The sequence below is a fragment of the Amphiura filiformis genome, unplaced genomic scaffold, assembly GCF_039555335.1.
Source record: "Amphiura filiformis unplaced genomic scaffold, Afil_fr2py scaffold_47, whole genome shotgun sequence".
Taxonomy (NCBI): domain Eukaryota; kingdom Metazoa; phylum Echinodermata; class Ophiuroidea; order Amphilepidida; family Amphiuridae; genus Amphiura; species Amphiura filiformis.
The window spans coordinates 464,558-492,257 of NW_027305511.1; the positions used below are offsets into that span (position 1 = coordinate 464,558).

The 27,700-nt window shown below is 36.6% G+C and overlaps 1 protein-coding gene across 1 annotated transcript in view; it reads right to left on the minus strand.

The window, feature by feature from the left end:
- Positions 1-26,250, minus strand: part of LOC140144277 (phosphatidylinositol 3-kinase regulatory subunit alpha-like) — a 39,497-nt gene extending 13,247 nt beyond the window's left edge. The window contains exons 1-13 of the mRNA XM_072166096.1: positions 26,117-26,250; positions 19,218-19,735; positions 18,256-18,321; positions 14,894-15,039; positions 14,194-14,328; positions 12,371-12,473; positions 11,672-11,788; positions 9,419-9,505; positions 8,846-8,944; positions 6,452-6,661; positions 3,703-3,904; positions 2,472-2,578; positions 68-182 (exon numbers count right to left, since the gene is read on the minus strand). Coding sequence (XP_072022197.1) covers positions 68-182; positions 2,472-2,578; positions 3,703-3,904; positions 6,452-6,661; positions 8,846-8,944; positions 9,419-9,505; positions 11,672-11,788; positions 12,371-12,473; positions 14,194-14,328; positions 14,894-15,039; positions 18,256-18,321; positions 19,218-19,530 — 1,700 coding nt within the window. The 5' untranslated portion in view covers positions 19,531-19,735; positions 26,117-26,250. The remainder of the gene's footprint in view (positions 1-67; positions 183-2,471; positions 2,579-3,702; positions 3,905-6,451; positions 6,662-8,845; positions 8,945-9,418; positions 9,506-11,671; positions 11,789-12,370; positions 12,474-14,193; positions 14,329-14,893; positions 15,040-18,255; positions 18,322-19,217; positions 19,736-26,116) is intronic.
- Positions 26,251-27,700: the final 1,450 nt, after the last annotated feature.

Consider the following 27,700-nt stretch of genomic DNA (forward strand, 5'->3'; position numbering starts at 1 on the left):
AATTTTGAATTACACGTGTTACAATTGGGGTTATTGAACTATGGCACTACTATTAGGTCATTCTCACCTTGAGATGTCTCCCCAGTACCACTCAGCTTTATCCACTGATTCTGGTCCATTCATATGATGCGGTGGAGGGGGTTGGCCCCTTGGTGGTCTGCTTGGTGGTCTAGGGGGAAGTACTTTGGTGAAGAAATAACAATACAACAATATGATTCAGGAATGACGAATATGAAACAAGATATGTTAGAATACTTGTATCAATACTTGGATATATATACACCAACAATGGACTATTCCAGTTGATATCCATACACGCCTTGTGGAAGACATGACCTTAATCTTCCACACAGGGAGTCTGAATTTCAAAAGGAATGATCAATTTAGGTAACTTCATACTCCCTGTGTTGAAGATTAGGGTCACATTTCCCCATGGTGTTTACACTATAGGTTGCAGATTAAGTCCTGGGGAAAACGCACACTCACCCCAATACAACCCTGCTTACATACCACTACACACAATCAAACAAATACTATATAGATATCAATCAAACAAGACCAATGTTAATAATCACCTCGACGATGCATAACTTTGATGGCGGCAACATAGTATATGAGATAATATAATCAAACACCATTAATCACATAGGTGATACACCAAACTGTGTTGGTTGAAACATATTATGTAAAGAAATTACTGCACAGTAGGAAGCTTTGCAAACAATCAGAGTTGCCTAGTTGGTCCACCTGTATTGCGAGTCAATTAAATCATTACAAAGTCACCCAATTTTTTCTCTGAACCATTGGATTCTATGCCAAAAGAAATTACTGACGTTGTGGGAGCTAATTAAAAGTCACCCATTTTTTTCATAACCATTGGTTTTGATTGGAAAGGAATTGGGAATATCTTTCAAAGTTCAAAAGTCATCCAATTGGGCTACAATATCGCAGGGTTTGGCAACCCTTCAAACAATCAATTTTCTGGGTCATAAATACAGCTGATGACCGAAGTCCACAAATCAATGTAAAATTTAAAATTTTCACGCAACATTTATTTTTGAATTTTTCACGTTCCAAGTAATTACCAACAAAATAACAAAAGCTCAAATATATTCCTTTTGTATATAGGTGAATGTAAGGGAATGAAGAATTGCAAATTTAAAATCAAGGGAAACAATTCACAATAGACATCGTGAAAAATAAATCTCACAAAGATTTGCACTTTGGCAGTAATGCACTGAACCATTAAATTAGTGACAAAACCTGTGTGTTCAATGAGGCAACTGATATTTCGATTACCAAATAAAATACACACAGTTACAGCTAAGGTCAATGTGAGTCAAATAGACCATGAGGCATGAAAACCAATTTTGATATTAATTATTAGACTCTATTGATATAAATTATTTTGGGAACAAATATAGGCCTATATTGTAGATAAATGAAAATAACTGGTTGTGATGTTTGAAAAAAAATCACACAATATGGAAATGCAGAAAAACTAGGATATAAAATATCTTATTGCTGTTAGTTTGTAAAAAATAACAGGAACAAATATATTTTTTCATGATAATTGACTAAAAACTTATGGGTCAGTCATTTATTAAGAATGGTTCTGGTTAAGGGATCAGTCACCCACCTTTGCATAGTATTTTTGTGGGACCTGAAAGCACATCAGACACACCAAATTGCATTCTGAATATACGAGGAATTTCCTTTTTGATAGCAAATAATTTTTGAAATTCGCGATATAATAAATTACATGGCAAATTATTAAAACTGACATTTTTGACATTTATCCTCAAAGTAAACTTTATAAATCTAATGATATGTTCTTAAAGTGTAAATAGCTGGGAGGAAAAACTGACTATCATATGAAAATTTTGACCTTTTGTATTGAAGATATACATGAAATTTCCCAAAAGACATAACAATTTAAGGTCTTTTGGGAAACATCATGTTGGAGTAAAAGTTTCATGAGAGGGACACCTCAGTCACCATTCTATATTGATGTACTAGGAATTTGTGTATAATCCTCCCTATTCCTCACCCCACCCCCATACACACAAATACCTATACATATCTAGTGCTGGAGATGGTGATGTGTCTATGAGCAGGACGGACACCCCAGTCACCATTCTAAATTGGTGTACTAACAATTTATTTATGGGTCTCCCTATTCCTCGTTACACACCCCACATATACCCATATCTGGTGCGTCTATAAGCGGGACACTTCAGTCACCTTTCACTATTCATATACTAACAATTAGTTTGTGATCTTCCCTATTCCTCACTACACCCCCCCCCACCCACACACCCACCCACACATATACTCCTGCATACCTGGAGCTGGAGATGGTGGTGCATCTATGAGGGGGACACTCCACAGTCACCATTCTATATTGATGTACTAATAATTTGTGTATGAGCCTCCTTATTCCTCACCCCCATACAGATACCTATACATACCTGGTGCTGGAGATGGTGGTGCGTCTACAAGAGGGACACCCCAGTCCCCTTTCTCTATTAATGTACTGACAATTTGTTTATGAGCCTCCCCATTTCTCACCACATGACTAGAAAAGAATCAGAGAAACAAAAAGTTAGTGATACAATTACTGCTAACAGTACAGTACAAAAATGTTACAATCCAAAGTGCTCATATGCCCTTACCAATTTACAGTTCTCATTTGACATATAAGGCAAAAGTTAACTGTGCAGCAGAACATCTAATTGATCATAACAATGTGCCAGAGATTACTCAAGGCGTGAATATGGCCAGGAGGTGCAATTATCAATAAGTGGGCAATTAGTGATTTTGACCCAAAACTTTTTAGATAGAGTGACCAGACTATAGTGATGTCCCTGTCTGTTATAGGTTAAAGTTGGTGATGTTGCTTCTTATGATGAGATTCCTACCGACTAGGATAGACGTAAGACATAAGGTTGCATAGTAGTGCCCATCGTTCTTGGAATCACAGCAATAATATGCTTGTGTGCAAATGCGGCAAAATCGGAACACTCTCTCCTATACAGGGACTCATTGACGCCACTACCAAACTTGAACTGACACAAGGTATACAGGGAATCCGGAAATTACCCGGAGACAATACAAACAATGGCAATCGGTCGAGGGGCTCGCCCTAGGACCCCGGGTGAGGGCCCAGGGGAAAGGCCCCAGAAGCTAAGCTCCTGGTTTGTGGCACATTTAGAGGGCATTGTATAACTTGGAAAATTTACCTACCAAACTACAAATACAATGGCTATTCGTGCATATTTCATCGGAAATAATTGAAGATTATAAACTTCTATTTCCTTGCATAAATGTGAATGTCACTCGATAAAATTACCATTTATGGTAGCCATGATGTATCTTCTCTTAATTCCATATGATTTTTATCAAATTAAATGTCACTTCGGACGAATGGTTTGGATGGAAAATACTACCAGACAAACCGTGCATCATCGACACGGGAAAAACACCAGATCGTCATTTAATATCATTCCAGTTCTAAACAGAGGTACACAGACACTATTTTGATTTTATCTGAATTTTGATGTTATAATTGTTAATAATCCAGAGAAATTAAAACTCCAGGGAAATATTAAAAAATCCGGGAAATCCAGAAAAATCCTGACAATCACATCCCTGGGTATAAAGACACATTGAATACCTTTTGAATACATTTTGAATACTCACATCATTTGGTTATGAGGAGGCCTTAATAATATATGACCAAAAACTGCTGCTAGTTCTCTTGGTGATGCCTTATTGGTATCTCTCTGCACACATATACGACAAAAGTGTGCCATCAAATACTCCAGTGTACGACGGTGGTGCTCTTCAAGTTTGGTTACTGCTGCTAGTAACTGTGATACTTTTTCTTGTTCATTTGAAATCGCTGGAAAAATGGAAAATATGGTAATATTATGTTATGTTAAAATGAAAAGATATGGTCAGTGAAACCTGGGACGAGTATATAGTGCCCTGAAAACATAAATCATATTCTACCCAGAGTGAATACAATTGAAATAATAAGTGAGAAATATGTTAGTCATAGTCACCATCAAGCTTTGATGGAAGCATTGACATCTGGACTACTAACCATGGTAACAGCTGTTTAACAACATACAGGAATAAAAATGGCAGGATAACAACATTTGACAGAGAAGCTACTTAGTATGTACACCAGGTAACAGGATACATAATATCTAATCTCTCTCACCGATTGCTTGTATAGAGCCTGTAGTTCTCCAAGGCTATGAGTGGATATTAGGGACATTCTTGTAGGCGCCATTAGCCACATGGGGCTAGTCCTCTTATTTATGCAGGCCTCAATGCCAACTCCTACATCACGATTTCCTGATTATTTGTATGGAGTCTGTGTAATTCTCCACGGCTGACAGGATTAATGACACTCCTGTAGGTACCATTAGCCTTAGAACACTAACAGGAGCCAGTGCTCTTATTAGTTTGAAGCCTCAATGCTTCCTCCTACACCATGACTTACCTATTGCTTGTATAAAGTCTGTGTAATTCTCCACGGCTATGACAGGATTAGGGACACTCCTGTAGGTACCATTAGCCTAACACTAACAGGAGCCAGTCCTCTTATTAGTTTGAAGCCTCAATGCTTCCTCCTACATCATGACTTACCTATTGCTTGTATAAAGTCTGTGTAATTCTCCACGGCTATGACAGGATTAGGGACACTCCTGTAGGTACCATTAGCCTAACACTAACAGGAGCCAGTCCTCTTATTAGTTTGAAGCCTCAATGCTTCCTCCTACATCATGACTTACCTATTGCTTGTATAAAGTCTGTGTAATTCTCCACGGCTATGACAGGATTAGGGACACTCCTGTAGGTACCATTAGCCTAACACTAACAGGAGCCAGTCCTCTTATTAGTTTGAAGCCTCAATGCTACCTCCTACATCATGACTTACCTATTGCTTATATTAGGGATAACCATCAACATTTCATGTTGCCCCTATTGCTACAAAAGATTGTTTTCTGGATAGAACTCATCAACAGAAGTATTTTGGTGGTTAAATGGTCAAAATCGGTCAAAATCTTTTGAATTATGAATTTTCAAAGTTTCCCATTCTGTGCGGTCATTGGAAATAAATAAAATGACAAGGTCTAAAAATAGCAATTGGGAGCAAAATTGGCATAAGCATATATTTACCTTTATATATTTCTTTATTTTAACATATATGCAAACATGAAAAAGCATATTGTGAAAGTATCAAAGGGTTTCTTATGAAATGGCACTTTACTAGTCAATGGCATAAATTATTTTTTCAAACCGAGGCATTGAAATCATGCATTTAGAGAACATTTGCCAAAATCATCCAAGATGGCCGATATGGCACAAAATCAAAATTGCACTAAGTCCAGGTGAACTTTTTTCACAACCAAAATTTCAATGTTATTGGGTTTAATATGACCAATTAGCAGGTGTATGCAAACAAAATCTTAAGTGTCATTGAAGGTCATTGACTCATTCACAACAATAGAGGTAAATCCACTTCACTCATCATGCTCATGTGTGACTTCTAACAAAAGGTGCTGGTTCCGGTAGTATTCTTCCTTCAAACCAATTCAATGCATGACCTCGGAGTCACCTGCATGACTTTCGCGGGCTATTTTGAAACAGTTATGGTTGCACATTCAGGTACTTCTTTTGAAAGTTCTAAACAAGGTATAGCCAGCAGCAAGTTGTAGATGGTATAGGTCTAAATATAAGAAATCGTTTAGGGTTGAAATCAGGTGAAAAATACATCAAATGAGCACGAAACTTCACATTTATGTTCAGAAAGGTGTCTTCTTAGCATGATTCAAAAGGAGTATGAAAATTCCAAAGGGAAGTTGGTGATTTAATTTGTAACTCGAGATCTACTTGTTCATTTTTTTTTCCTTTTTACAGAGGGTATGATAGAGGTATTACTGACAACTCTGCCAAATTACAGCTCAGTAGGCCACATTTTCACCTGAAATTATTGACATGAATATTTTGTGCCATTCTTGAGCAGTGCTGAACTCAGCCACTGGCAATTAAACGCACTGTGGCGATGGACCAATTTTGACTCGCACTTACAGGAAAATGAAATCAGTTGTGTTGCTGTAATTTGTAAGATAGTTACAAAATATAATTGGCAGTCACTTCTTCAATTTTTACAGAAAAATATTGAAAAATAAAAGAATGAGATCAATTTAGAAATGTCTGTGCAAGCAGTGCACAGTTGAGCTCCCTGCATGTCTATGGGAGCGTTCTAATCAAGTTGATGGTTCATTGGTCATCCCTACTTATATAAAGTCTGTGTAATTCTCCACGGCTGACAGGATTAGGGACACTCCTGTAGGTACCATTAGCCTAACACTAACAGGAGCCAGTCCTCTTATTAGTTTGAAGCCTCAATGCTACCTCCTACATCATGACTTACCTATTGCTTGTATAAAGTCTGTGTAATTCTCCACGGCTATGACAGGATTAGGCAGTTCTCTGAGGTACCATTTTAATACACCGCATATGATATGTACATCCTGGCAACTAGATAAATCTACTGAGTCTACATGTTGATTTAACTGATCCTTGATGTGGTTGATGTCATTTGTTGAGCTGGATTGCTTGTACAGTTGTGGCTTAGTTAAACCTGTGGGATAAGGACACATTTAACAAAATAAGCGATTCTATAAATTATTGGTAAATTGTGAGTAAAAACGTGAGTAATCAAGTGGATTTGTAAAGCACAATTTACCAATAATTGATATCTTTTTTTTTCTTTGGACAGCCATGGTGTTACTGTCTGTGATTTATTAACAAATTACAAAATATAAATGACGGCTGATTTTATGATATACAATTTCTTAAACATCAGAAAAGACAGCAAAACGAACACAGACAACAATAAAACAGACAAAAGGACAAGTTTCCCATGTTATTTTCGTTAGACGTGCACAGAATGTGAAAAAAAAACCAATAGGTTTAAGGGCGAAGAAATGCAAAAAAAAAAAAAAAAAAATTAGGTTGGCAGGCAAATTGACCTCAATCCTCATTAAAGTCAAACGAAAATTTCTTAAAATGTTTGCCCAATTTACCTTTACTTTCTGCGATCCTATACTCAGTATTAAGTTTCATTCTCACAAAGTTCATACATGTAAAAGCTTGGAAACTGGGAGAGGTCTTTTGAAATTTACATCAGTTTATGAATATAAAACTTCAAACATAATACAAGAAAGTTGATTACAGTTCTGTGCTCAGAGTCATAAACCCAAACATTTTTTGGTAGTTAGAAATTGTAATATTATCACCAGTTTTGTTTTCAATAAATTGGGTCAGACTATTCCACAAGCATTTGATTTTATCACAATCACAAAATAAATGCACCAAAGATTCCTCAGAATTATTACAAAAACAACAAAGTGGGGAATCAGTTCTACCAATTTTATGAAGGAATTTGTTTGTGCAAATTGCTCTGTGAAATAATTTAAAGTAAAAAGCCCTAAGTTGAGTTTCAATACTGCAAGAAAAATTATTATTATGAACTTCATTTCAATCCGTATCCTGATCCATATTTAACACATCAATCCAAAAACTCTCAGTTTTGATAGGTCCCTCCTTTTTCAAAATAGTGTATGAATGCTTGGTAATTTTGCCATTTTCAAATAAGCTTTCAACAATCTTGTCAAAAACATTTTCTTGAACATTAGGAGGGTTATAAAACCTGGTCCAGTCAATTGAAATTCCTTTCATAAGATAGTTGTACTTTCTTCTGTCTTTAATAGATATATCAAATTCGAGAACAAGATCTTCGAAAGATTTAACAAAATTATACCCCCTATTAAGATCCTCAAGAGTATGTATACCACGATCAAACCAATCTTGATAAAAGAAGAATTTCTTGTTTTTCAAACAAATATTGCAATTCCACCAAATGGAATCCTGAAGGAAATAATTATTATAACCAAGATTCTCTTTTATTTTCTTCTTATACAAATACCAAACCCTAAGAGTTTCAGCCAGTTGAGTATTTTTTAACATAGCAAGAACACAATTTGGAGCATCTGATTTCCATAAAGCTGATGTGTCAGTATGGAAATTTGAAAGTACATTTGTTTCCAAATGTTTCCAAAAATCATCACAATTGGGATCCAGCAAATGCTTTGCCCACACTAATTTTTGAGCTTGGGAAAAGGCCTCAACATCAATCATGCGTAACCCTCCATTGCTGTAATCGTTCAAAAGGTAGTTTAGTTTTACCCGGTCATTTCCACCATTCCAAATAAATTTAAAACAAAGAATCAATTTTTTAAAGAAACCTTTGGAATTGGAATACATAAAACTGAAAATAAATAAATAAGCTGTGGTAATAACAAACTCTTAATCACTGCAACTTTCCAACTAAAGACAGATTCCTTGAACGCCAACAATTTAGAGTTCGTTGAATTTGAGTAAGTTTGGGGAGAAAATTAATCTCATACAATGCATTCAAATTTAATGAAAAATGAACCCCAAGTGTTTTGAAAGAATTATTTTTCCAAACAAAACCTTTATCACTAAATGGCTTTAAATCATTCCCTTTCAACCTTCCAATGTGAATAGCCTCAGACTTTGACATATTGATTTTGCACCCAGAGAGTCTGCCAATAATTGATACCTAACAGTCCTGATGAACTTATTCAAGAAGTGATTCTATAGACTAGGAATCAGACTTTTGTGCAATTGAATTTTTTGCTTTTTTTAATAACAAATAGCTGCTCTTTCATGTAAGTGATCTAGCTATATGGTCCAGGAGCATGTTAATGGGGCAGAATCTACAAAAAGCTCATAACCTTACCTGTTTTTTCTATAGCCTCCACACATTTGACAACTACCATTGGTACAGAATTTTGGAATGCTTCAAGGTCTATGATGTCAACACTGAATACATTATTGACTAAAACAAAAAAATAGGGGGAAAATAACAAAATACAATGGTTACTTGTGTTATTGAGTCCTGACTTGCTACTTGGTCCAATCCCACTTGGTCCAATCCCCCTTTATCCAATTCCCAAGACTTTTCCAAAGAGGAAAATGCAAACAAGGCAACCTGCAAGGGGGAAGCTGGTCAAAAATGGGCTAAAAAGTAAAATATGGCGTAATATTTTAAATATCAGGGTAGCCAGCCTCTCAGATTGACTGATAGATCTCCCATTCACTTGAATATATGCCATTTCTTGCACATATTCTGTGATAGCTATCCGTTTGATTGATTAATTGATTGATTGATTGAAATACAATGTATCTCTATCCATGGCTGTGTTGACTCTGCTCTGACTTTTTAGACTTCTTACACACAATCAGTGACAGCTAATTGACTGATCGATTGGTGATTAATTGAATGATTGATCAATCGACAGGTCAATCTTACCATTCAGTTGACTAGTTCTATGTTGACTCTGTTCACACTTTGGTAAGCCGGTTCTTGCACATGTTCTGTGACAGCTAATTCCACAAACTGGGTAAGAAAATGAAAGTTAACATATTAACAATCCAATATTAATATCATGTATTAACCTGCAACATGCTGGCATGAGCATATCAGGGTTGATGAGTAACCCCCACCCCCACCTCACCCCAAATGGTCCTTACCAGGCTGACCAGTTCCATCCACTGGGGACAAATCTAATTGCCCTACAAATTGTCTTTTTTACGGTAAGGCCACCTTAATAATCCTGTTTCAAAGGTGGTCAGAAATTAAAAACCTAATGCGAAATCCTTTTTTTTTATTACTATTATTATTTTCTTTTTTATGTGTCAGTACAGGCTTGTCAAGCATTTTGTGCAATGTTTGAATAGTAGACAAATAAAGTCATGCTACAAAATAATTCTTCTCTATGCTACCTTTTTTACCCATATTCAACACTGAATGAAAAATTGAAAATAGTGAAACATCAAATTTGTGAAAAACTCCAAAAACTTGAAATCAAATAGGAATATTGAATTTTAATTTTTCCTTTTTGAAAAAAAAAAAAAAAAGAATTTCATGATTTTCAAGGAGGAAGGTACTAACATGTGCAGCAGTTGTAGGTTTTTATTAAGGTGGCCTTAAAACCACTTGAATTTTTAGCTCAAATAGTGTAAGTTTGGTTACTGGTAAGCACCAAATTGCACTAAATTTCTGTGAGCTCTGCACACATTTGTTATGGTCAAACATTGAGTCATAGTATGATTTCAAGATCACCTTGGGCTTATAATTTAAACCAAGCCCTTCATAGCAGTCTATAATTGTATACTAATTTGCTTAAAAAGTAGGCCTATAATAATTTCCATCATATCCCCCATGAGCAGTCAATTTACATTACACTAAGTGTTTATTTTATAACTTACCACTACATCCGTTTACCTGATGTATTACTATTAGCCCATACATAACAAGTATAAATGTTAACACAAAGTGTTTATTTGATAACACTTACCCCTATATCTGTTTCCCTGATGTAATAGCCCAAACATGTTAACACAACACAACATGTTAGTTAATTTTACAACTCTTGCCCTTATATCTGTATCCTGATGTACTAGCCCATATATTAAAGGAGTATTTCGTGATCCTAGCATCCTCTATTTATGTCATTTTTCATTAGATATCCACGAAAAAAAGCTATTCCCAAAATTTCAGTTGATTCCGATTTTGCGATTCGCGAGTTATGCATGATTCTTAGTCAGTGGGAGTGGTCTAGTTTGTAGACACATTTCTGATTGGACAATCGCATGATTTCGGGATGCCGTCTATCAGGCCGTAGACGCACCCCACGCCATCATGCGTCTTGATAATGCGTAATATGCGTGTAGAGGTGCGCAGCGTATGTATCGCGCTGGATGCGTAGACTAGTGCGGAATACGCTGTGAACGCTTAGCAATACAATCGCGCAACAGAATACGTGAAGTTGTAAACAAGTTTCGTTCATTTTATAATGAGGGGAGTTTTATGACGGTAACTTAGTTTTTGCTTAAAAAATTTGTTTACAGTTATTAAAATAATATTTAACTGACTAAGAATGAGAATAAACGATAGGAATTTTTATTTTGCCTATCCTCTACCTATGATAGACGACAGGCAGGTCCAATATTTTGCCGGCATCCACTACTCAAAATAATGGACCTGCCTGTCGTCTATCCCACGATAGAGGATAGGCAAAATAAAAATTTTATCGCTTATTCTCTAATTATGTGTATTACACTGCTCCATAGACAATGCGTTGTAATTTGGAGGGATGAGGCTGTGGATCACAAAATGCCCTTTTAAGTGTTTACATTGTAACACAAAGTATTTATTTGATAACACTTACCCCTACACCTGTACCCCTGGTGTAATAGCCCATATATTAAGTGTTTACATTGTAACACAAAGTATTTATTTGATAACACTTACCCCTACACCTGTACCCCTGGTGTAATAGCCCATATATTAAGTGTTTACATTGTAACACAAAGTATTTATTTGATAACACTTACCCCTACACCTGTACCCCTGGTGTAATAGCCCATATATTAAGTGTTTACATTGTAACACAAAGTATTTATTTGATAACACTTACCCCTACACCTGTACCCCTGGTGTAATAGCCCATATATTAAGTGTTTACATTGTAACACAAAGTATTTATTTGATAACACTTACCCCTACACCTGTACCCCTGGTGTAATAGCCCATACATAAAGTGTTTACATTTATCACAGTACTGCAGTGAGGAGAAAGTGAATTCCTTAAGTTCATGATCTGCTTCTGAGCAGGAAGCTGAAAAATATGACAACAATATTAGGAATGATATACTACTTTTAACTGTAAAATCTCAATATTAGACATACCAAATTTGTTCCATTAAAAAGTCATTTTGGGTGGGCGCTTATTATTTTATATTGCTTTCATAATTATAATTGCATACGTAAAATGCCCCCAAAACAGATTTTATGTGTAGATGGTTCTGTGTTTGATAAACGAGCAGTTGGATCCTGCACATATAATGATGGAAAATCCTGGGTAGTTGAATCCTGCCTGCACATGATGATGGAGAATCATGTGTAGTAAAGCAGCAAGGTGGGTGCTTGTAGGGGAATGGACTTTTAGTGGAACGAATATGGCACCTCAAATTTTCCATATACACCTGTTATGGAAGGCATGATCTTAATCTCCCACACAGGGGTGTAGATTTCAAATGGTGTTCATTAGGTAACCCCGCTTGAAATTCACACTACATGTGTAGAAGATTATGGTCATGCTTTCCACAGGGAGTGTATGGATTTCAACTGGAATAGCATTTTATTCATTCATATAGAATTATGCATCACACTTTATTACTTAAAAAGTCAATATACTTACCATCATTCAATGTTTTATCGGCTACCCCTGAGCCACCATTTATTAGCTCGTCTCTTGTACGCAGAATGCATTGCCTCTTGAAATCATCATGGATGCCAAATGCCTGAAACATATGACATAATTCAGCATAGGATCACACATTGATTGATATATAATGTGACCCGTTCTGACAAAACCATGAACAAGTCACATTTTCGTCATTTCAAGATTTGAATAAATATGTAAGCACTGGACAGTAAGCTTTATGATAACAAAATTATATATACTTTTCAAGATATGGATTTTTTGTAAATGATACCTTGATATTTTTGCCAAATTGCTATTCTGAGTTATTGGCCATTTAGTTTCCGGTCTTACACAGGATTGAATAGGGATTATCATAATTCGCTTATATTTATTGATTAAGGGATGGGGTATGAACGTTTGGACAGTATTTATTGTGGGACATTAGAGCACATCAGACATATCGAATTTCATTCTGAATACTGAAGAATGTCCTTCTGATATCAAATAATTTTGATTTTTGAAATTCGCAATGTAATACACATTTTATGGCAAATCATTAAAATTGATATTTTTGATATTTAATAGTACTTGAAGTAAACTTTATAAATCTGATGATTTATACTTAAAGTGTATGTAGGTGGGATGAAAGCCGACGATCAATTGAAAATTTTGACTTTCAGAGTGAAGATATGGATTTTTTCCCAAAACACCAACAAAAAGTAGGTCTTTTGGGGAAAAATCCATATCTTCAATATGAAAGGTCAAAATTTTCAATTGATCGTCGGCTTTTCCTCCCAGCTACATACACTTTAAGAATATATCATTAGATTTATAAAATTTACTTCGAGGACTGTTATTATATCAAATATGTGACAAATATCAAATTTTAATAATTAGTCATAAAATTTGTATTATATCATGAATTTCAAAAAATGAAAATCATTTGATATCAGAAAGACATTCTTCGTATTCAGAATGCAATTCGATATGTCTGCTGTGCTCTCATGTCCCACAAAAAATACTGTCGAAACGCTCAAAACGCTCATTCCAGAAAGTAAACCTCTTTTTAATAAGTACTTTCAAGGATTTGAAAGTCCAATCACTCCCACAGTCAAATACCATAAAATTAAGAATTCTAGAATTTCATTTTTTATGGGAATGTCATCTTTAAAGACCTATAACTCAAAACATGTCTGGCTAATAAAAGTTCTTTGCCAAAGAACTTTTATTAGCTGTTTAATCAACAGACCTGATGAACCTCTTCAGTCATGTCTGGTGACTTGTTCCAGGTTTTGTTGGAGCTGGTCACATATAAAACAATGTTTCTACTGAGGGTCAGTTGCCGTGCAATGCACTGACAGTAGAAACGTGAGAAGTAGGTAATTGGTTACAGTGTCATGAACAACGAATCTCGCCTGTTTTGTTGATCGACTGCTCATGTGATGAACTTTGGCAGAAAGCAATTTTCATATTTTTTTTGAAGCAGAAGTTTTATGAAAATCCAACAATATTTATTATTTTGGACTCAGATGACTCTTTATGATCTTGAAAAAAAATTCCCATATTTTTTTAAAGTAGAAGCGTTATACCAAGAAAATCCCCTAGAATAATCTTTACACATTTAACCTCAGATGACCCCAGTCACATGACAGTTTTCGGTATATCCCACAATTCATTGCGGCTCTAGACCCAAAATGTTGTCATTTGACGTCACACCGATGTGCACATTGTTTAGCGAATATCGTTTATGCGCATTGCAAGTCGGCATGATGTCAAATGACGAGATTTACTGAAAAAGTCAATTCCGAATAACTTACCTGTAGCTCTTTATCCTGAAGTTGCTGCAGCATCTCGCCGTTCACTTTGCGATAATTGAACACCTCGGCGTAACGACTCAGTCCCGTCACAGACATCCAGTTCTGTACATCTTTAACGAGCCAGTTTGAAACCGGCTGTATGGTGACATTACCCCAACAAGAATAGGAAAGGTGAAAAGAAAAAAATGAGTTGTGTACACGATAGGCAAAGTTCCCATGCTTTGTACGAAATGAAAATTCTTGCATTTGCACTATATAGGGCTCACTTTATGCAGTGACCGTTTTCAAAAATCCTCCCATAAAGTAAATCTTTAAAAACCTCCCCATCCCCAAATAATTCCTGGCTAAACCCTAACACATTAATGATAACATGGCAAAACAATCTATCTCAAGACAGATCATTTGACCATATTAATGAGTCGTGTTGTGTTTATTTTTGGTTACGAAGTAAATCAATGTAAAACAATCTAACTACCTAAAAATGGTTGTTATTTCAAAATTACTCAACCAAATTAGCCCAATTTTTGCATGTAGTAAGATTTTTATATTTTCTAAGATATGTGTTTATTAATTTATTTGATGAAAAAAGAAAAACGTAAAGAGTTTAACTTTAAAGCTCTTTTTCTCAAAACAGCGATTTTCAAGTTAGATCATTTTACCAAATCAGGACCAAAGGGCATGCAATCTAGGGGTCACTTACCGTATCCCTGCTGGTGTCAACGTAACCACCACGACTACTTTGGCAGTCAAGCTTGGCAGCATAAGATACGCACATCTGGTGAAACAGAAAGTTGCAATCCATACATCGCTTGGCTATCTTACTACTACCCCAAACATACTCATCACCTGCACAAAAAAACAAAATTGTTCACTTTTAATGGCCATAGCACTGGACTGGAGGTAGCACTAGCAGTTTTAATTTTATCTTTTAGTCCAGTTATAATTTGATCTACCTTGGGGGTCGTATGCGATATATCGCCATTTTCGATGTTGCCATTGACATGTTATCATGAAATCTTCACAAACAATTCTTAAGGGGGTACTACACCCCTCGATAAATTTGTGTCTATTTTTGCATTTTTCTCATAAACTAATAACACAGTGGTAACAAAAGTTATGTATATTATAGGGGCAAGGAATCCAATTACTACACTGGAATTTCAGTGACCCAAGACAAGCGGTTTGTTATTTATGATAAGAAATAAGGTACCACTAGGATATACCTCATTTCCTATCATATATACTGAACCGCTTGTCTTGAGTCACTGAAATTTCAGTGTAGTAATTGGATTCCTTGCCCCAATAATATACATAACTTTTGTTACCAGTGTGTTATTATTTTTGAGAAAATGCAAAGTCAGTCACAAATTTACCACAGGGTGTAGTACCCCATAATGTGGCAAGTGTTGCTAAAGCAAATGTTATTCTAAAACCATTGGGAGCCATGATCACATGGGTGCATGCCTCTGTGTTAGTGAAATACAGAGGTAGTGCAAGGTCATCCTTTAACACTATACTTGTTCACACAGTCCCTTCCCACTGAGCTTAACACTATACCATGATAAAATAGCATTGCTAGAGTTAACACTGAATGATCGCTTAGTGGTATAGCTAGCTACCACAAAATCTCTGAGGTAAATTCTTTGTGTTAAGATACTGGTTCAAAAGGGCACAGTACCTCTAAGCTACATGTACCTTAGGGTGCATCAAACGCCCCCTATGTCAACCGATTTTCTTCTTATTTGGACAAAGTGTGCCACTTGCTAAAATATTAATGTACACCAAATTTAAATTCAATCGGATGTCGTCTTCTGGGTCCACCGGAAGCTCAAAGTTTGGACGGATCTTTGTAGCAAATATCACAATTACACATGAGGCAGCTTTTTATATTTCCCTTATTTGCTCATAAAAATCATAGCTCCCACATGCATTGTGTATCTAATTACACTTAAAGATTGGAAATGGAATGTTTTGTGGTTTCACATCATTTTTTAGTGATTGACAAGTGTTGTACAATAACTATTCCTTAAAAAATTAATAGCTGCCATATACCAACATGTTATTTTAATACATTTGCTGTAAATCCCATGCAATTTACCTATTTCAGTCTAGTACAAAGCTACACCGATGTTCATTAAAAAGCTTTTTTGGGAACATGAACATGACTGTCCTCATAAATGAAACTATTCACCTTGTCATTGTTAATGAAAATCCAGTCTTATGGTAACTAGGTCCTACAAAATCAAGTCGCCAATTCCATTAAAGTTGCAGTTTGCGCTTCTGCAGCTTTGGCTTCTTTCTTCTGTCTTGTTCTAAAACCCGTAAGACGTTTTCATAATGTTCCTCAGATTGGGCTGCTGATAAGAAGTCTGAGCTGAGCTTGACACCACGCTCTGCAGCATCATTTACCACATTGATGGCACGAACATTGACTATCGAGGTCTGGAAAGCTGGAGATTGAAGCCAAGTGTCAACGTTATCTGCAAGAAATCTATGGTCAAGCTGCAGAATGTGCATGGTGAACCACAAGTCCTTGCCTGCTATTAAAAAGTCAGCTAGTGTTGTTGCTTCAATGATGATATTATCTGGAAACATCTGGTTTGAATGCTAGGAGCTTAGTTGCGCTCTTAGATCCCACCTGCGCTCTTCAGTGAAAAAGTACCAGCAACAGAGAAACAAGCTCTGGCTTCTAAGCTCCTAGCAGTCAAACCAGATGTGGAAATGATCACACCAAGTAATCGCTGTGCCACAGGTTTTAAAAAAGCCATGTTCCAGATAACATCACTGAAGTAACAGTACTAGCTGACTTAGCAGGCAAGGACACCATGCACATTCTTCAGCTTGACCATGGATTTCTCGCAGAAAACGTTGACACTTGGCCTCAATCCCCAGCTTTCCAGACCTCGATAGTCAATGTTCGTGCCATCAATGTGGTAAATGATGCTGCAGAGTGTGGTGTCAAGCTCAGCTCAGACTTTTTATTATCAGCAGCCCAATCTGAGGAAAAACGTCTTACAAGTTGTGGAACAAGACAGAAGAAAAAATCCAAATCTGCAAAAGCACAAACTGCAACTATGATGGAATTGGCGACTTGATTTTGTAGGACCTGGTTACCATAAGACTGGATTTTAACAATGACAAGGTGAATAGCACCCAAAATAGCTTTTTAATGAACATCGGTGTAGCTTTGTACTAGACTGTAAAACTAAACAGGTAAATTGCATGGGATTTACAGCAAATGTATTAAAATAACATGTTGGTATATGGCAGCTATTAATTTCTTAAGGAATAGTTATTGTACAACACTTGTCAATCACTAAAAAATGATGTGAAACCACAAAACATTCCATTTGCACTCTTTAAGCATAATTAGATACAAAAAGCATGTGGGAGCCATGAGTTTTATGTGCAAATAATGGAAATATAAAAAGCTGCCTTATGTATAATCGTAATATTAGCTGCAAAGATCCGTCCAAACTCCCGGTGGACCCAGAAGACGACATCCGATTGAATTTAAATTTGGTGTAGATTAATATTTTAGCAAGTGGCACACTTTGACCAAATAAGAAGAAAATCGGTTGACATAGGGGGCGTTTGATGCACCCTAATATACCTAAGAGGTATCTCGAAGCCAGTCTGAACAAGGCTGGGGTGCGATAAAATATGCCAATGTAAATGTTGTTTTTCAATTAGTAACTCATTTTCTCTCCATGGCAACAGAGGCTTATGAAACTTGACAGGTATGTAGACCAGGCATGAGGTTTCATCTGTGAGTCCTGTTTGCACATTCGAACATCTTTCATTATAGGGTCAAAATTTTAATGACCTTTAATTTGGCGTAACTTCTGTATTTTGGAAAATTTTCTTGACATTTCTGATTTTACATGACTTTAGACAAATACTTTTTTCACTGTAAGTGTAATTAGGCTATGAATTTGTTTTTTTCTTAAATAGCAAATATTTCTTGTTTTGCAATCTGATGAAAATTCACTGTGTGCTGTTTATGGGCATCAGCCGTAAATGGAACACTTATTTTTAATTATCTGACAGTGATATACTTACAATGTTGGCATAATTCAGGAGTAACCAGGGCGTAATCTACTAAATTATGATCACCAGTGGACGTGTCTGAAAATAAATAAAATATAGAAACAAACACAAAAGCAAATTTTAACCATAGATTAAAAACTGCAACATCCTTTGTTCATAATGGTTTGTCCAGCCATGACATATTACTTTAAATTTTACAATGCTGAAATTTATTGGACCACCAGGCACCATTTGGCTTGGCTAACACACAGAGAGTCCCTGGGAGGTCAGTTGTAAATGCTCTACATTGGTTGCTCACTCAGATGATTATATACGAGGGGGTATCCAAAAGTTTTTGACATCACCTAGAAGTAAAAGAGCTATACCGATGAAATTTTGTCAGTGTAATCACTGGTCCTTATGTACATTATGGTCCAAAAATGGTCTCATAAGTATGTTTACTTTCTTCACAGGTGGCGCTAGATGGGAAGTAGGTGCATAACCTTTTCATGTTAAGATCGCCCACTTTCTCGAAGTTTTTTCACTGAGTCCGCAAGATCATCCGTAAGTGATGGACGCCCACTTCTTGGCTCATCTGTGAGGGACATGTGGCCAGTTTGGAAATTCCTTTTTCAAAAAGCAATAGTGCCATATGATGGGCAATCATCACCGAGATTGCTTTCATTACATCATAGATTTTCTGAGCATTGTAGGCCTAACCCTTCAAATGCAGGAACTTAATTAATCACGCTGCATGCCTCAATTTTCACCATCTTGCAGGTTATGCGCCTACTGCCCATCTAGCGCCACCTGTAAAGAAAGTAAACATACTTATGAGACCATTTTTGGACCAATGTACATAAGGACCAGTGATTACACTGACAAAATTTCATTGGTATAGCTCTTTTACTTCTGTGTGATGTCAAAAACTTTTGGATACCCCCTCGTATATCATGTACTCAACTAATCAGGGACACTGTAACAAAATGACGTACCATTTGAAGGTGCTTGTTGTTGCCCTCTTCTTGGTCCTGGCACCGGTCTAGCGCCGCCATGGGGTCTTGGTCCCGGTCTGGGCGGTACCTCAACCTTCTCCACAAATTCCACATATGTTCCTGGGAAAGTCCCGTTCTCCCTCGTGTTCTCATTCCGTCCAACTAGCCAACCTTTGGGATTTTCTACCGTCCCTATAAATTGTTGCTGTTGCTCCATGGTTACGCACAGCATGTCTCCCGCATGGATGTCAATGTCACCCTCATTGCACTTCTCCCAGTTAAACTTGGCTCTGTATCGCACTAACTCACCCATGTTGTTACAGTAAGATTGATAACACCTAGAATGTATAAATTGAAGTTTACATAGTCTGAGAAGCCTCACATGGAGGTCCCTGGTTCAGCTCCTGCTAGTGCTGATGGATTGATAAGTTGGATGAGAGCCGTGTTTGTCATGGGTAGACAAGGTCTTGTGCAGATCTATCAAATATATGTGGATGCTAACTCCATGGTTTTGAAAACTAAAAAAAAGAAGACAATTTTTTTTAATGAAAAAAAAAAGCCATTAATGAAGGACATTTTTGCAAGTTTTTTTATCCTTTACAATTTCCACGGTTAATTTCACCAGAACAAGAAATTTAGATGCTGCAAAAAATATATTTTACATGGAAATTATTTTGTTTAAAAAGGTGATTATTTTTAACTTAAAAATGATGGATCAACAATGTCAGTACAATGTGAGTTCCAATAATTGAAACTGTATTTACTACAAGAGTGTGATCGGAATCCGTCCCTCACGTGAGGGACGGACATCAATAGATTAATTGCTGTGTTTAATTAACCCTTGTTAAAATGTATTCCTTTAAGTTAGGTTAATATATAACCCTTCAACCAATAGTTATTTCATGCATGAAAATGTTGCCACATGTGCATCAATTATTTCACTATACAAAATGTTCATGTGTGAGGGACGGAAATCAATAGAATAAGCAATCATCACCATTAGTTACATCTTCAAGTTTTCTATTGAAACTTATACACATGTTTAATCAATATACACTTTTCATGAAAGAGTAATGTTCCATCTCTCCAAAAATTAAGAAATTTGACTCAGTTTGTTTTCAAGGCGCCTATGAAGCGGGTCCAAAGTTTATGTGAGGGACGGACATTTTCTATGTGAGGGACGGACAAAATGTTACAAAATTTCAAATTTGGCAAGATTTCTCCAAATCCACCACTAATGCTATCCTTGACATCTAAATGAAATGCAGTTGTCAAAATAATTCAAGTTCAGTGGAAATATCATATGATTATACCCCCCTAAATACTTGTGTGAGGGACGGACAGCTTGTCTGTGAGGGACGGACATATGATAGGACAAATAGGCCGCAATATGTTCGCATTGGCAATGCTACTTCTCATTCTACCATTCTTGATTATTCTGTGCCTCAAGGCTCTGTACTTGGACCTCAGTGGTTTACCATTTACACCTACCCTGTAACGGAATATCATTCTTCGCCATCAATTGAATTATCATGTTTATGCGAGACGACATAACTTTATTTATCATTTGAATCTTCTCAACATAGTGCTAATTCTGCAATTGCTTCTCTTGAAATTTGTATCAGTGAAATCCGTAATTGGATGAAATCAAACTTCTTGAAATTAAATGATGATAAAACAGAATTTCTTCTGTTTGGATCCCACCAACAGCTCTCTAAAATCAACATTGACAATGTTTGCATCGGTGACTCTGCAATTGCCTTATCTTCCAAAGCACGCAATTTAGGTGCATTTTTTGACACTCACATGACCATGCAACCTCATATCTCTAATTGTCATTCGTTGTTCAGCGTTTCAACTACGTAACATCAGCCGGATCCGCAAATACCTAAGTCGCGATGCTACTGAACAAATTATTCACTCATTCATCTCTTCTTGTTTGGATAACAACAATGCACTTCTTTATGGATTACCAGCAAACCAACTCTATCGCCTTCAGAAAATTCAAAACACTGCCGCTCGAATTCTTACTTTCACCAGAAAATATTGCCATATCACGCCAATCCTAAAGGAACTGCATTGGCTTCCTGTCACACAAAGAATTGTTTTTAAACTTATGTTGATTGTATATAAATGTATTAATGATATTGCTCCGTTATATTTATCTGAACTCCTTTTACAATTATGTTCCCACCCGTACGCTTCGATCTGGAAACATGCAACTTCTTCAAGAAAGAAAATCCAACCGCACATGGGGTGACAGATCATTTGCAATCGCAGCTCCACGTCTATGGAATGAACTGCCTATTTATATCAGAACTGCTAAAAATGTAACTGTGTTTAAAAAGTTGTTAAAAACTCATCTTATGTCAGAGACATTCTGTAATTCTTAAGTTATATGTTTCTTAATTTAGTTCCAGTTTTCTTGTTAGTTTTTGTTTGTTTGTTTTGTTTTAGTGCCTTGAGCGCTCTTAATTGAGTGGATATGTGCCTTGTCGCTATTATTATTATTATTATTATTATATGATGGCCTAAATATCTTATTCAGTGTGTATTTCACTTTTAATTTCAAATTACACAGAAGTTTTACTTAATGCTGTTTGTTTTCAATACCCAATTGTAGTTTTACTGATAAAGAAGCAGTAATTTACAATAATATTAATTTCAATAAGTTGGTGTTAGGGATGGACAGACCCTCTTTTATAGCAACAGGACCTTCAATTCCAAATATTTGGGAGCATGACCTTCTGGGATTGGCCTGAATTTGATTTAGACAGACTCTCTGACTGGGTAGAAGAAATGGGTTTAATATTTAGTGGCCAAATATTTTCACTGAACATACATTGGTACCTGTACAAAATAAGTTGGTGTGAGGGACGGACATGTCAGTCCCTTAATTAAGGACTAATAACTCATAGATTTAAAGATTGGTAATTTTAGTTTCTTTATCTCTGGTAAGGTGAGCACTAATATTGATAGATAGAGTGTATGCTATTTTAATTTCTTAGAATATTTCTCAGAAAAATAACTTTTTTGGATTTTTATCCGTGAGGGATGGACACAATTTCTAGCATTCACCTTCCATGACCTCCAACTCTCTTCTGAAAGACATCTAATTAAAAATCTCATTGATATTTCATGTGGCAGGGGTTGCACTATTGATATGTAAACAACAATATTTTCACTCAACATACATTGGTACATATGTACATCCAAAATAAGTTAGTGTGAGGGACGGACATGTCCGTCCCTCACATTAATTAAGGACTAATAACTCTTATAGATTTAAAGATTGGGAATTTTAGTTTCTTTATCTCTAGTAAGGTGAGCACTAATATTGATAGATAGGGTGTATGCTAATTTAATTCCTTGAAATGTTTCTCAGAGAAAAAACTTTTTTGGATTTTTATCTGTGAGGGACGGACAAAATTTCTAGGGTTCACCTTCCATGACCCCTCCTATCTTCTGGAAGACATCCAAATAAGTATCTCATTGATATTTCCTGTAGCAAGGGTTACACTAATAATCTGTAAACAAAAATTGACAATAGCATATTATAATCTCTTCCTAAGAGAAGTATTTTCATAATAATGCAACATAGTGTCCGTCCCTCACGCTACAAATAATGCACACAACTTTAGCGGCACGGAAAACACAAAATTTGCGACAAATTTTTCTTTTTTCTTTTAGATTATTAAAATATAATCCTTTCCACCAAATTATTTAACCATTTTTTATGGAAATTTGAATAAATCCTATTTTTTCACCAAATGTTACCCAATTTCCGATCACACTCACAACTGGTACAATGTAGGTAAAAAATAGTCAAGTTATGGGCGAATGGCTCTTTTCAAATTCAGCCATCACTGCTTTTGGAAAGCGATGGTCAATTTGTGCATGTGATGCATAATTTAATTACCACAAAACAAATAGATCTTTAGTATAAAAGTAGAGATTTAAAGACTTCATTCACTGAATGTAGAAAACCATGATGAACTGATGAGTGCTTGTTTCTCCCATAGACTTTACATGGTGCCGTATCCCAATTTTGCACAACCTGGGGTCTTCGTTTACAAATTAAATCTTTTTTATTTCAAATCTCAGAACATCAAATTTGGAATTTCATTTCATTTCATATCAATTTTATTTATACACGGATTAAAGAGTACATTCTAGGTCTTTAGGCAGTATCTAAAGACTTTATTCATTGTTGTATAGAAAAACCTTGATGAGCCGAGTGCTCATTTCTCCCATAGACTTTACATGGTGCCGTATCCCAATTGCACCACCCTGCGTCTTCGTTTACTTAAGGTTAGTCTGAAGTGCCCTGGAATTATGAAAACTTTCGGGCCTCATAACTGCTAAATTATTAGTCTAAAGAATATAAAAGTAGGCTATACATTTTAGAATGGAAATGACTTGATGAATTCATCTGTGAGGTCCAATTTGGGCCAAAATGCTAATTTTTGGAGAAAATCCCAAAAAACAGGTTTTTTGGCCCAAAATTTTTCGTGCAACGTAAGAAAAAAATAGCTACATCGCAGTTGTTCACGGGAAATCAAATCAGACCTTGATATGGAAAAAATGGACAGGTAACTTTGAAATCCTGCGCCTGACTGAGACCCTGGTTAGAGAATATTTCGAACAAGTCAGACCGATAGAATAGGGCAGGCCTCAATTTTGTGCGCAAAAAGAATCACTTTCAACATGTTCAAAGGCTAGAGATTTCAAATTTGCATCTATAGTCAAATGTGTGCATCTGGCGTCCCTCAGGGTACGGTGCTGGGACCGCTGCTGTTCCTGGCCTATATCAACGATCTCCCTGACAAAATTAATTCATCTGTGCGCTTGTTCGCTGACGATTGTGTCATCTATCGCGAAATAAGAAACGAACATGATGCCCAAATGCTTCAAGATGATTTGAACACCCTTAGTCTCTGGGAGAAAAAGTGGCTGATGAAATTTAAATCACAGAAATGTTTTGTCATGCGTATCTCCCATGCTACATGTAGATCCCCCAAGGAATTTTCCTATACCCTCAGTGGTGACATTTTATCAACTACCAACAGTCATTCTTATCTAGGAGTTAGTATTACTAACAACCTTAGCTGGAATAACCATATTCAGGAAACATGTGCTAAAGCAAACCGTACCCTTGGTTTTATCAAACGCAACTTGTATTCATGTAATCAGACCACAAAGCTCCTAGCATATAGATCACTTGTTCAGTTCATCCATTGACAGAGTACGCCTCTTCAGTCTGGGATCCCTATAGTAGGTATCCCAGGCAAACCTTAGTTAACACATTTGCTAGACAGCTTAAATTACGCCGAGCCGGGGCCCAAACACAATGCATATTTACAGAATAGGTCGGTGAAGGAAACCTACATAAATATGTTTTCTATAGGGGCCTACTTCACTTGCCCCAAATATATGATTTTTTATGGTGATAATCAAGTCGCACATGGAATTTTAGAGGGATTTTGATAGCAGTTCCATAAAAAAGCTGCTATCGCCATGAGACTAAGATCTAGAAACCGTTTTGGGGAATTTTGCTAGCAGAATCTTTTTGATGAAAGTCAATCTTTGACAAGATGTAACTTTGTTACGGAAAGTGCTGTGACAAAAATGTTTTCAGTTTTGGCTTTCTTTACTCAAGGGCTTTAATTTGATATGTAAAATGATGCAGTTTGATGGCAAATTTGAATTCACCTAGCATACCTACCTATAGTATACCAAGAAAAACATCAACCAGCTGGAATCTGTGCAAAGATGAGCTGCACGTTTTATAGTAGGTGATTTAATACTCAAACAGGGAGCCGGGATGTATCACACAAATGCTTAAAGACCTTTCACTCGAGGAGCTGTCAGCGAGGAGAAGAATCAGGCGTCAATGCATCTTCCAACAAGCTAGACAAGGTCACCCCTGCCCATCGGAAATCTCCTGCAGCCTGCGCCTGTCATGGTCATGCCTGTCCAGCGTCTGTCACGGCACCAACATTCAAATTCATACTCCAAATTACAAACTCATAAAGACTGCTATAAACATTCATACGCACCCAACACGATATCTGACTGGAACTCATTGTCAGAACCCATCACATAATATCATAAAACCAGCAGCCTTCAAATAGGTAACCCAGGCAAACCTTAGTTAACACATTTGCTAGTCAGCCAAATTCACGACAATGTCAATGCATTTTTACATAGAAATTTAAAACAAGTGCCCGAAGAAAGAAACCTACATAAATATGTTTTCTATACTTCACTTGACCCAAATATGTGATTTTTTATGGTGATAAGTCACCCGCACATGGAATTTTAGAGGGATTTGGATAGCAGTTCCATTAAAAAAAAGCTGCTATCATAATGAGACTTAAGATCTAGAAACACCCCCGAAATGCCGTTTGGGGAATTTTGCTAGCTGAAACTTTTTGATGAAAGTCAATCTTTGACAAGATGTAACTTTGCTACGGAAAGTGCTATGAAAAAATGGTTTTCAGTTTTGGCTTTGTTTACTCAAGGGCTTTAATTTGATATATGAAATGATGCAGTTTGATGGCAAATTTGAATTCACCTAGCATACCTACTTCAAATCGGCACTTCAACTTTCAAGACCACTCACGCCAAGCAAAACTACAAGCGCAGACACTACCCTGACCGTCTGACTCCAGCCAGGAGTGTTGGCCAGTACAACCACCAAGTACCAAGTATAGGCATAATAGGAAGAAGGAGAAGACTAAATTTTTTTGTAAGCTTATAAAACTCTATGGACTACGCTTCGGCCGGCCAGTAAGTTCGGGACTCGATTCGATCGACTGGGCCCGGGCCAACCTACATTTTGCAAACAGCTCTGCGCCTATATATGCAACACTTTACAACCAAAAATTATCACTTACTGTATTCATAAGCATCGTAGCATTGCAAACAATATATATACATTGACAATCAAGGCTAATTTCACCTCCAATTCCTCTCCTAAATCATGTGAATGATGAGACGGCAGGGTGAAGCAGGAAGCAATGAACAGGAAGAACTTTCGGTACTCAGGTCAAAGGTTACTGCGCAGATTAATTGATTATTGATTATTGGGTTCTTTGGAAAGTGCTTCTTTTAGCTTCTGACCTTTATTTGTGGTCCTGGACGATAGCATTAATCGATTCAGGATTGTGATAGGTCCTTTTATTTAAAACGTTCGCTCCCCAAAATTACCGGAAATAACTGATCTTACTTTGTCAGGTATAGCCATAATAATAATAGAGGTACCACTAATGTTTTTATCCCATCACAGAAATGCTAGCTAAATGAGCAAAAATAGGCAAATTATTTCAACCAGCCCCATCTCCATATTTTATATTATATCCTTCATTAATATATTCTCTTTCATTAATTGGTTAAACGAGTATCATGTGACCACAAATAGTTTTGCTATTTTGCAAAGCAGTCAAAAAGCGTGGGGCTACAAAATTAATAAAATTAAAATAAAATGAAATAAATAATATTAATAATAATGTAGCCGCGAAGGTAATCTGCCGCGGGGGTAAACCGTGAATGAGAATCTGGATGTGTAGCTTACTACACATCCAGATTCTCATTCACGGTTTACCCCCGCGGCAGATTACCTTCGCGGCTACACCTGGTGTAGCCCTGAAGCTACACCTTAATAGAGCTACTCTGAAGCTACTCCGAAGTAGCTACACCTTAGCAAAGCCCATAGCGGATACACCATATCAGAGCTACTTCGCCGCTACTCCATCCATTGTCTGTCTAGAAGCCAACTCCGGTGCTACACTAGTGCCAACTTCTGGATACGCCATATCGGAGCTACTCCAAAGGTACTCTTAAGAAGCTACTCTGAAGTACATCTGATAGCTGTCAGCCACGAGCCAACCCTGGAGTAACACCGAAGTCAGCTCCGGTGTACAACCGCAGCCAAACGGGTCATTGACCGGCAGCGGTAAACAACTCGCCGAACGCGTAATCGGCCGCGTACTAGTGCGCGTACCTAGCTATTTTAAGCAAAGCGAACGTTTGTTGTTTTGATTAATTGATTGACCATGTTTGCACGTTTGCATAGGGCGTCATGAATCGTTTTCAGCCACACGGAGCGAGAATCACTGTTGTCGATGTCACGGAGACATTTTGTTTCTATTTAGTGGTTTTTTCCTTTGTAAAAACTTGTTCTTTTGTTTAACGACAGTACGACTTCTTCTCAATTTGTTTTTAAAATCATTTTTAATCATTATTTAATTTTGTGTTTCTTGTTAATTTGTTATGTTTTTAGTTTTGCTAAACTTAAGATGTTTGCGTGACGTTGTTATTCTGTATTTTAAAGAAAGTGTGCATACTGCGGTTCGCGGTTTTACTTTCCCATGTTGTTTGTTTATTACCCAAGTTTATTACTAGGCCCACGGTTAAAATTTATTCATAATTTATACTTCTTGAATTTCTTGTTTTCACGCCGTTTTCCTAACATTTTGCAC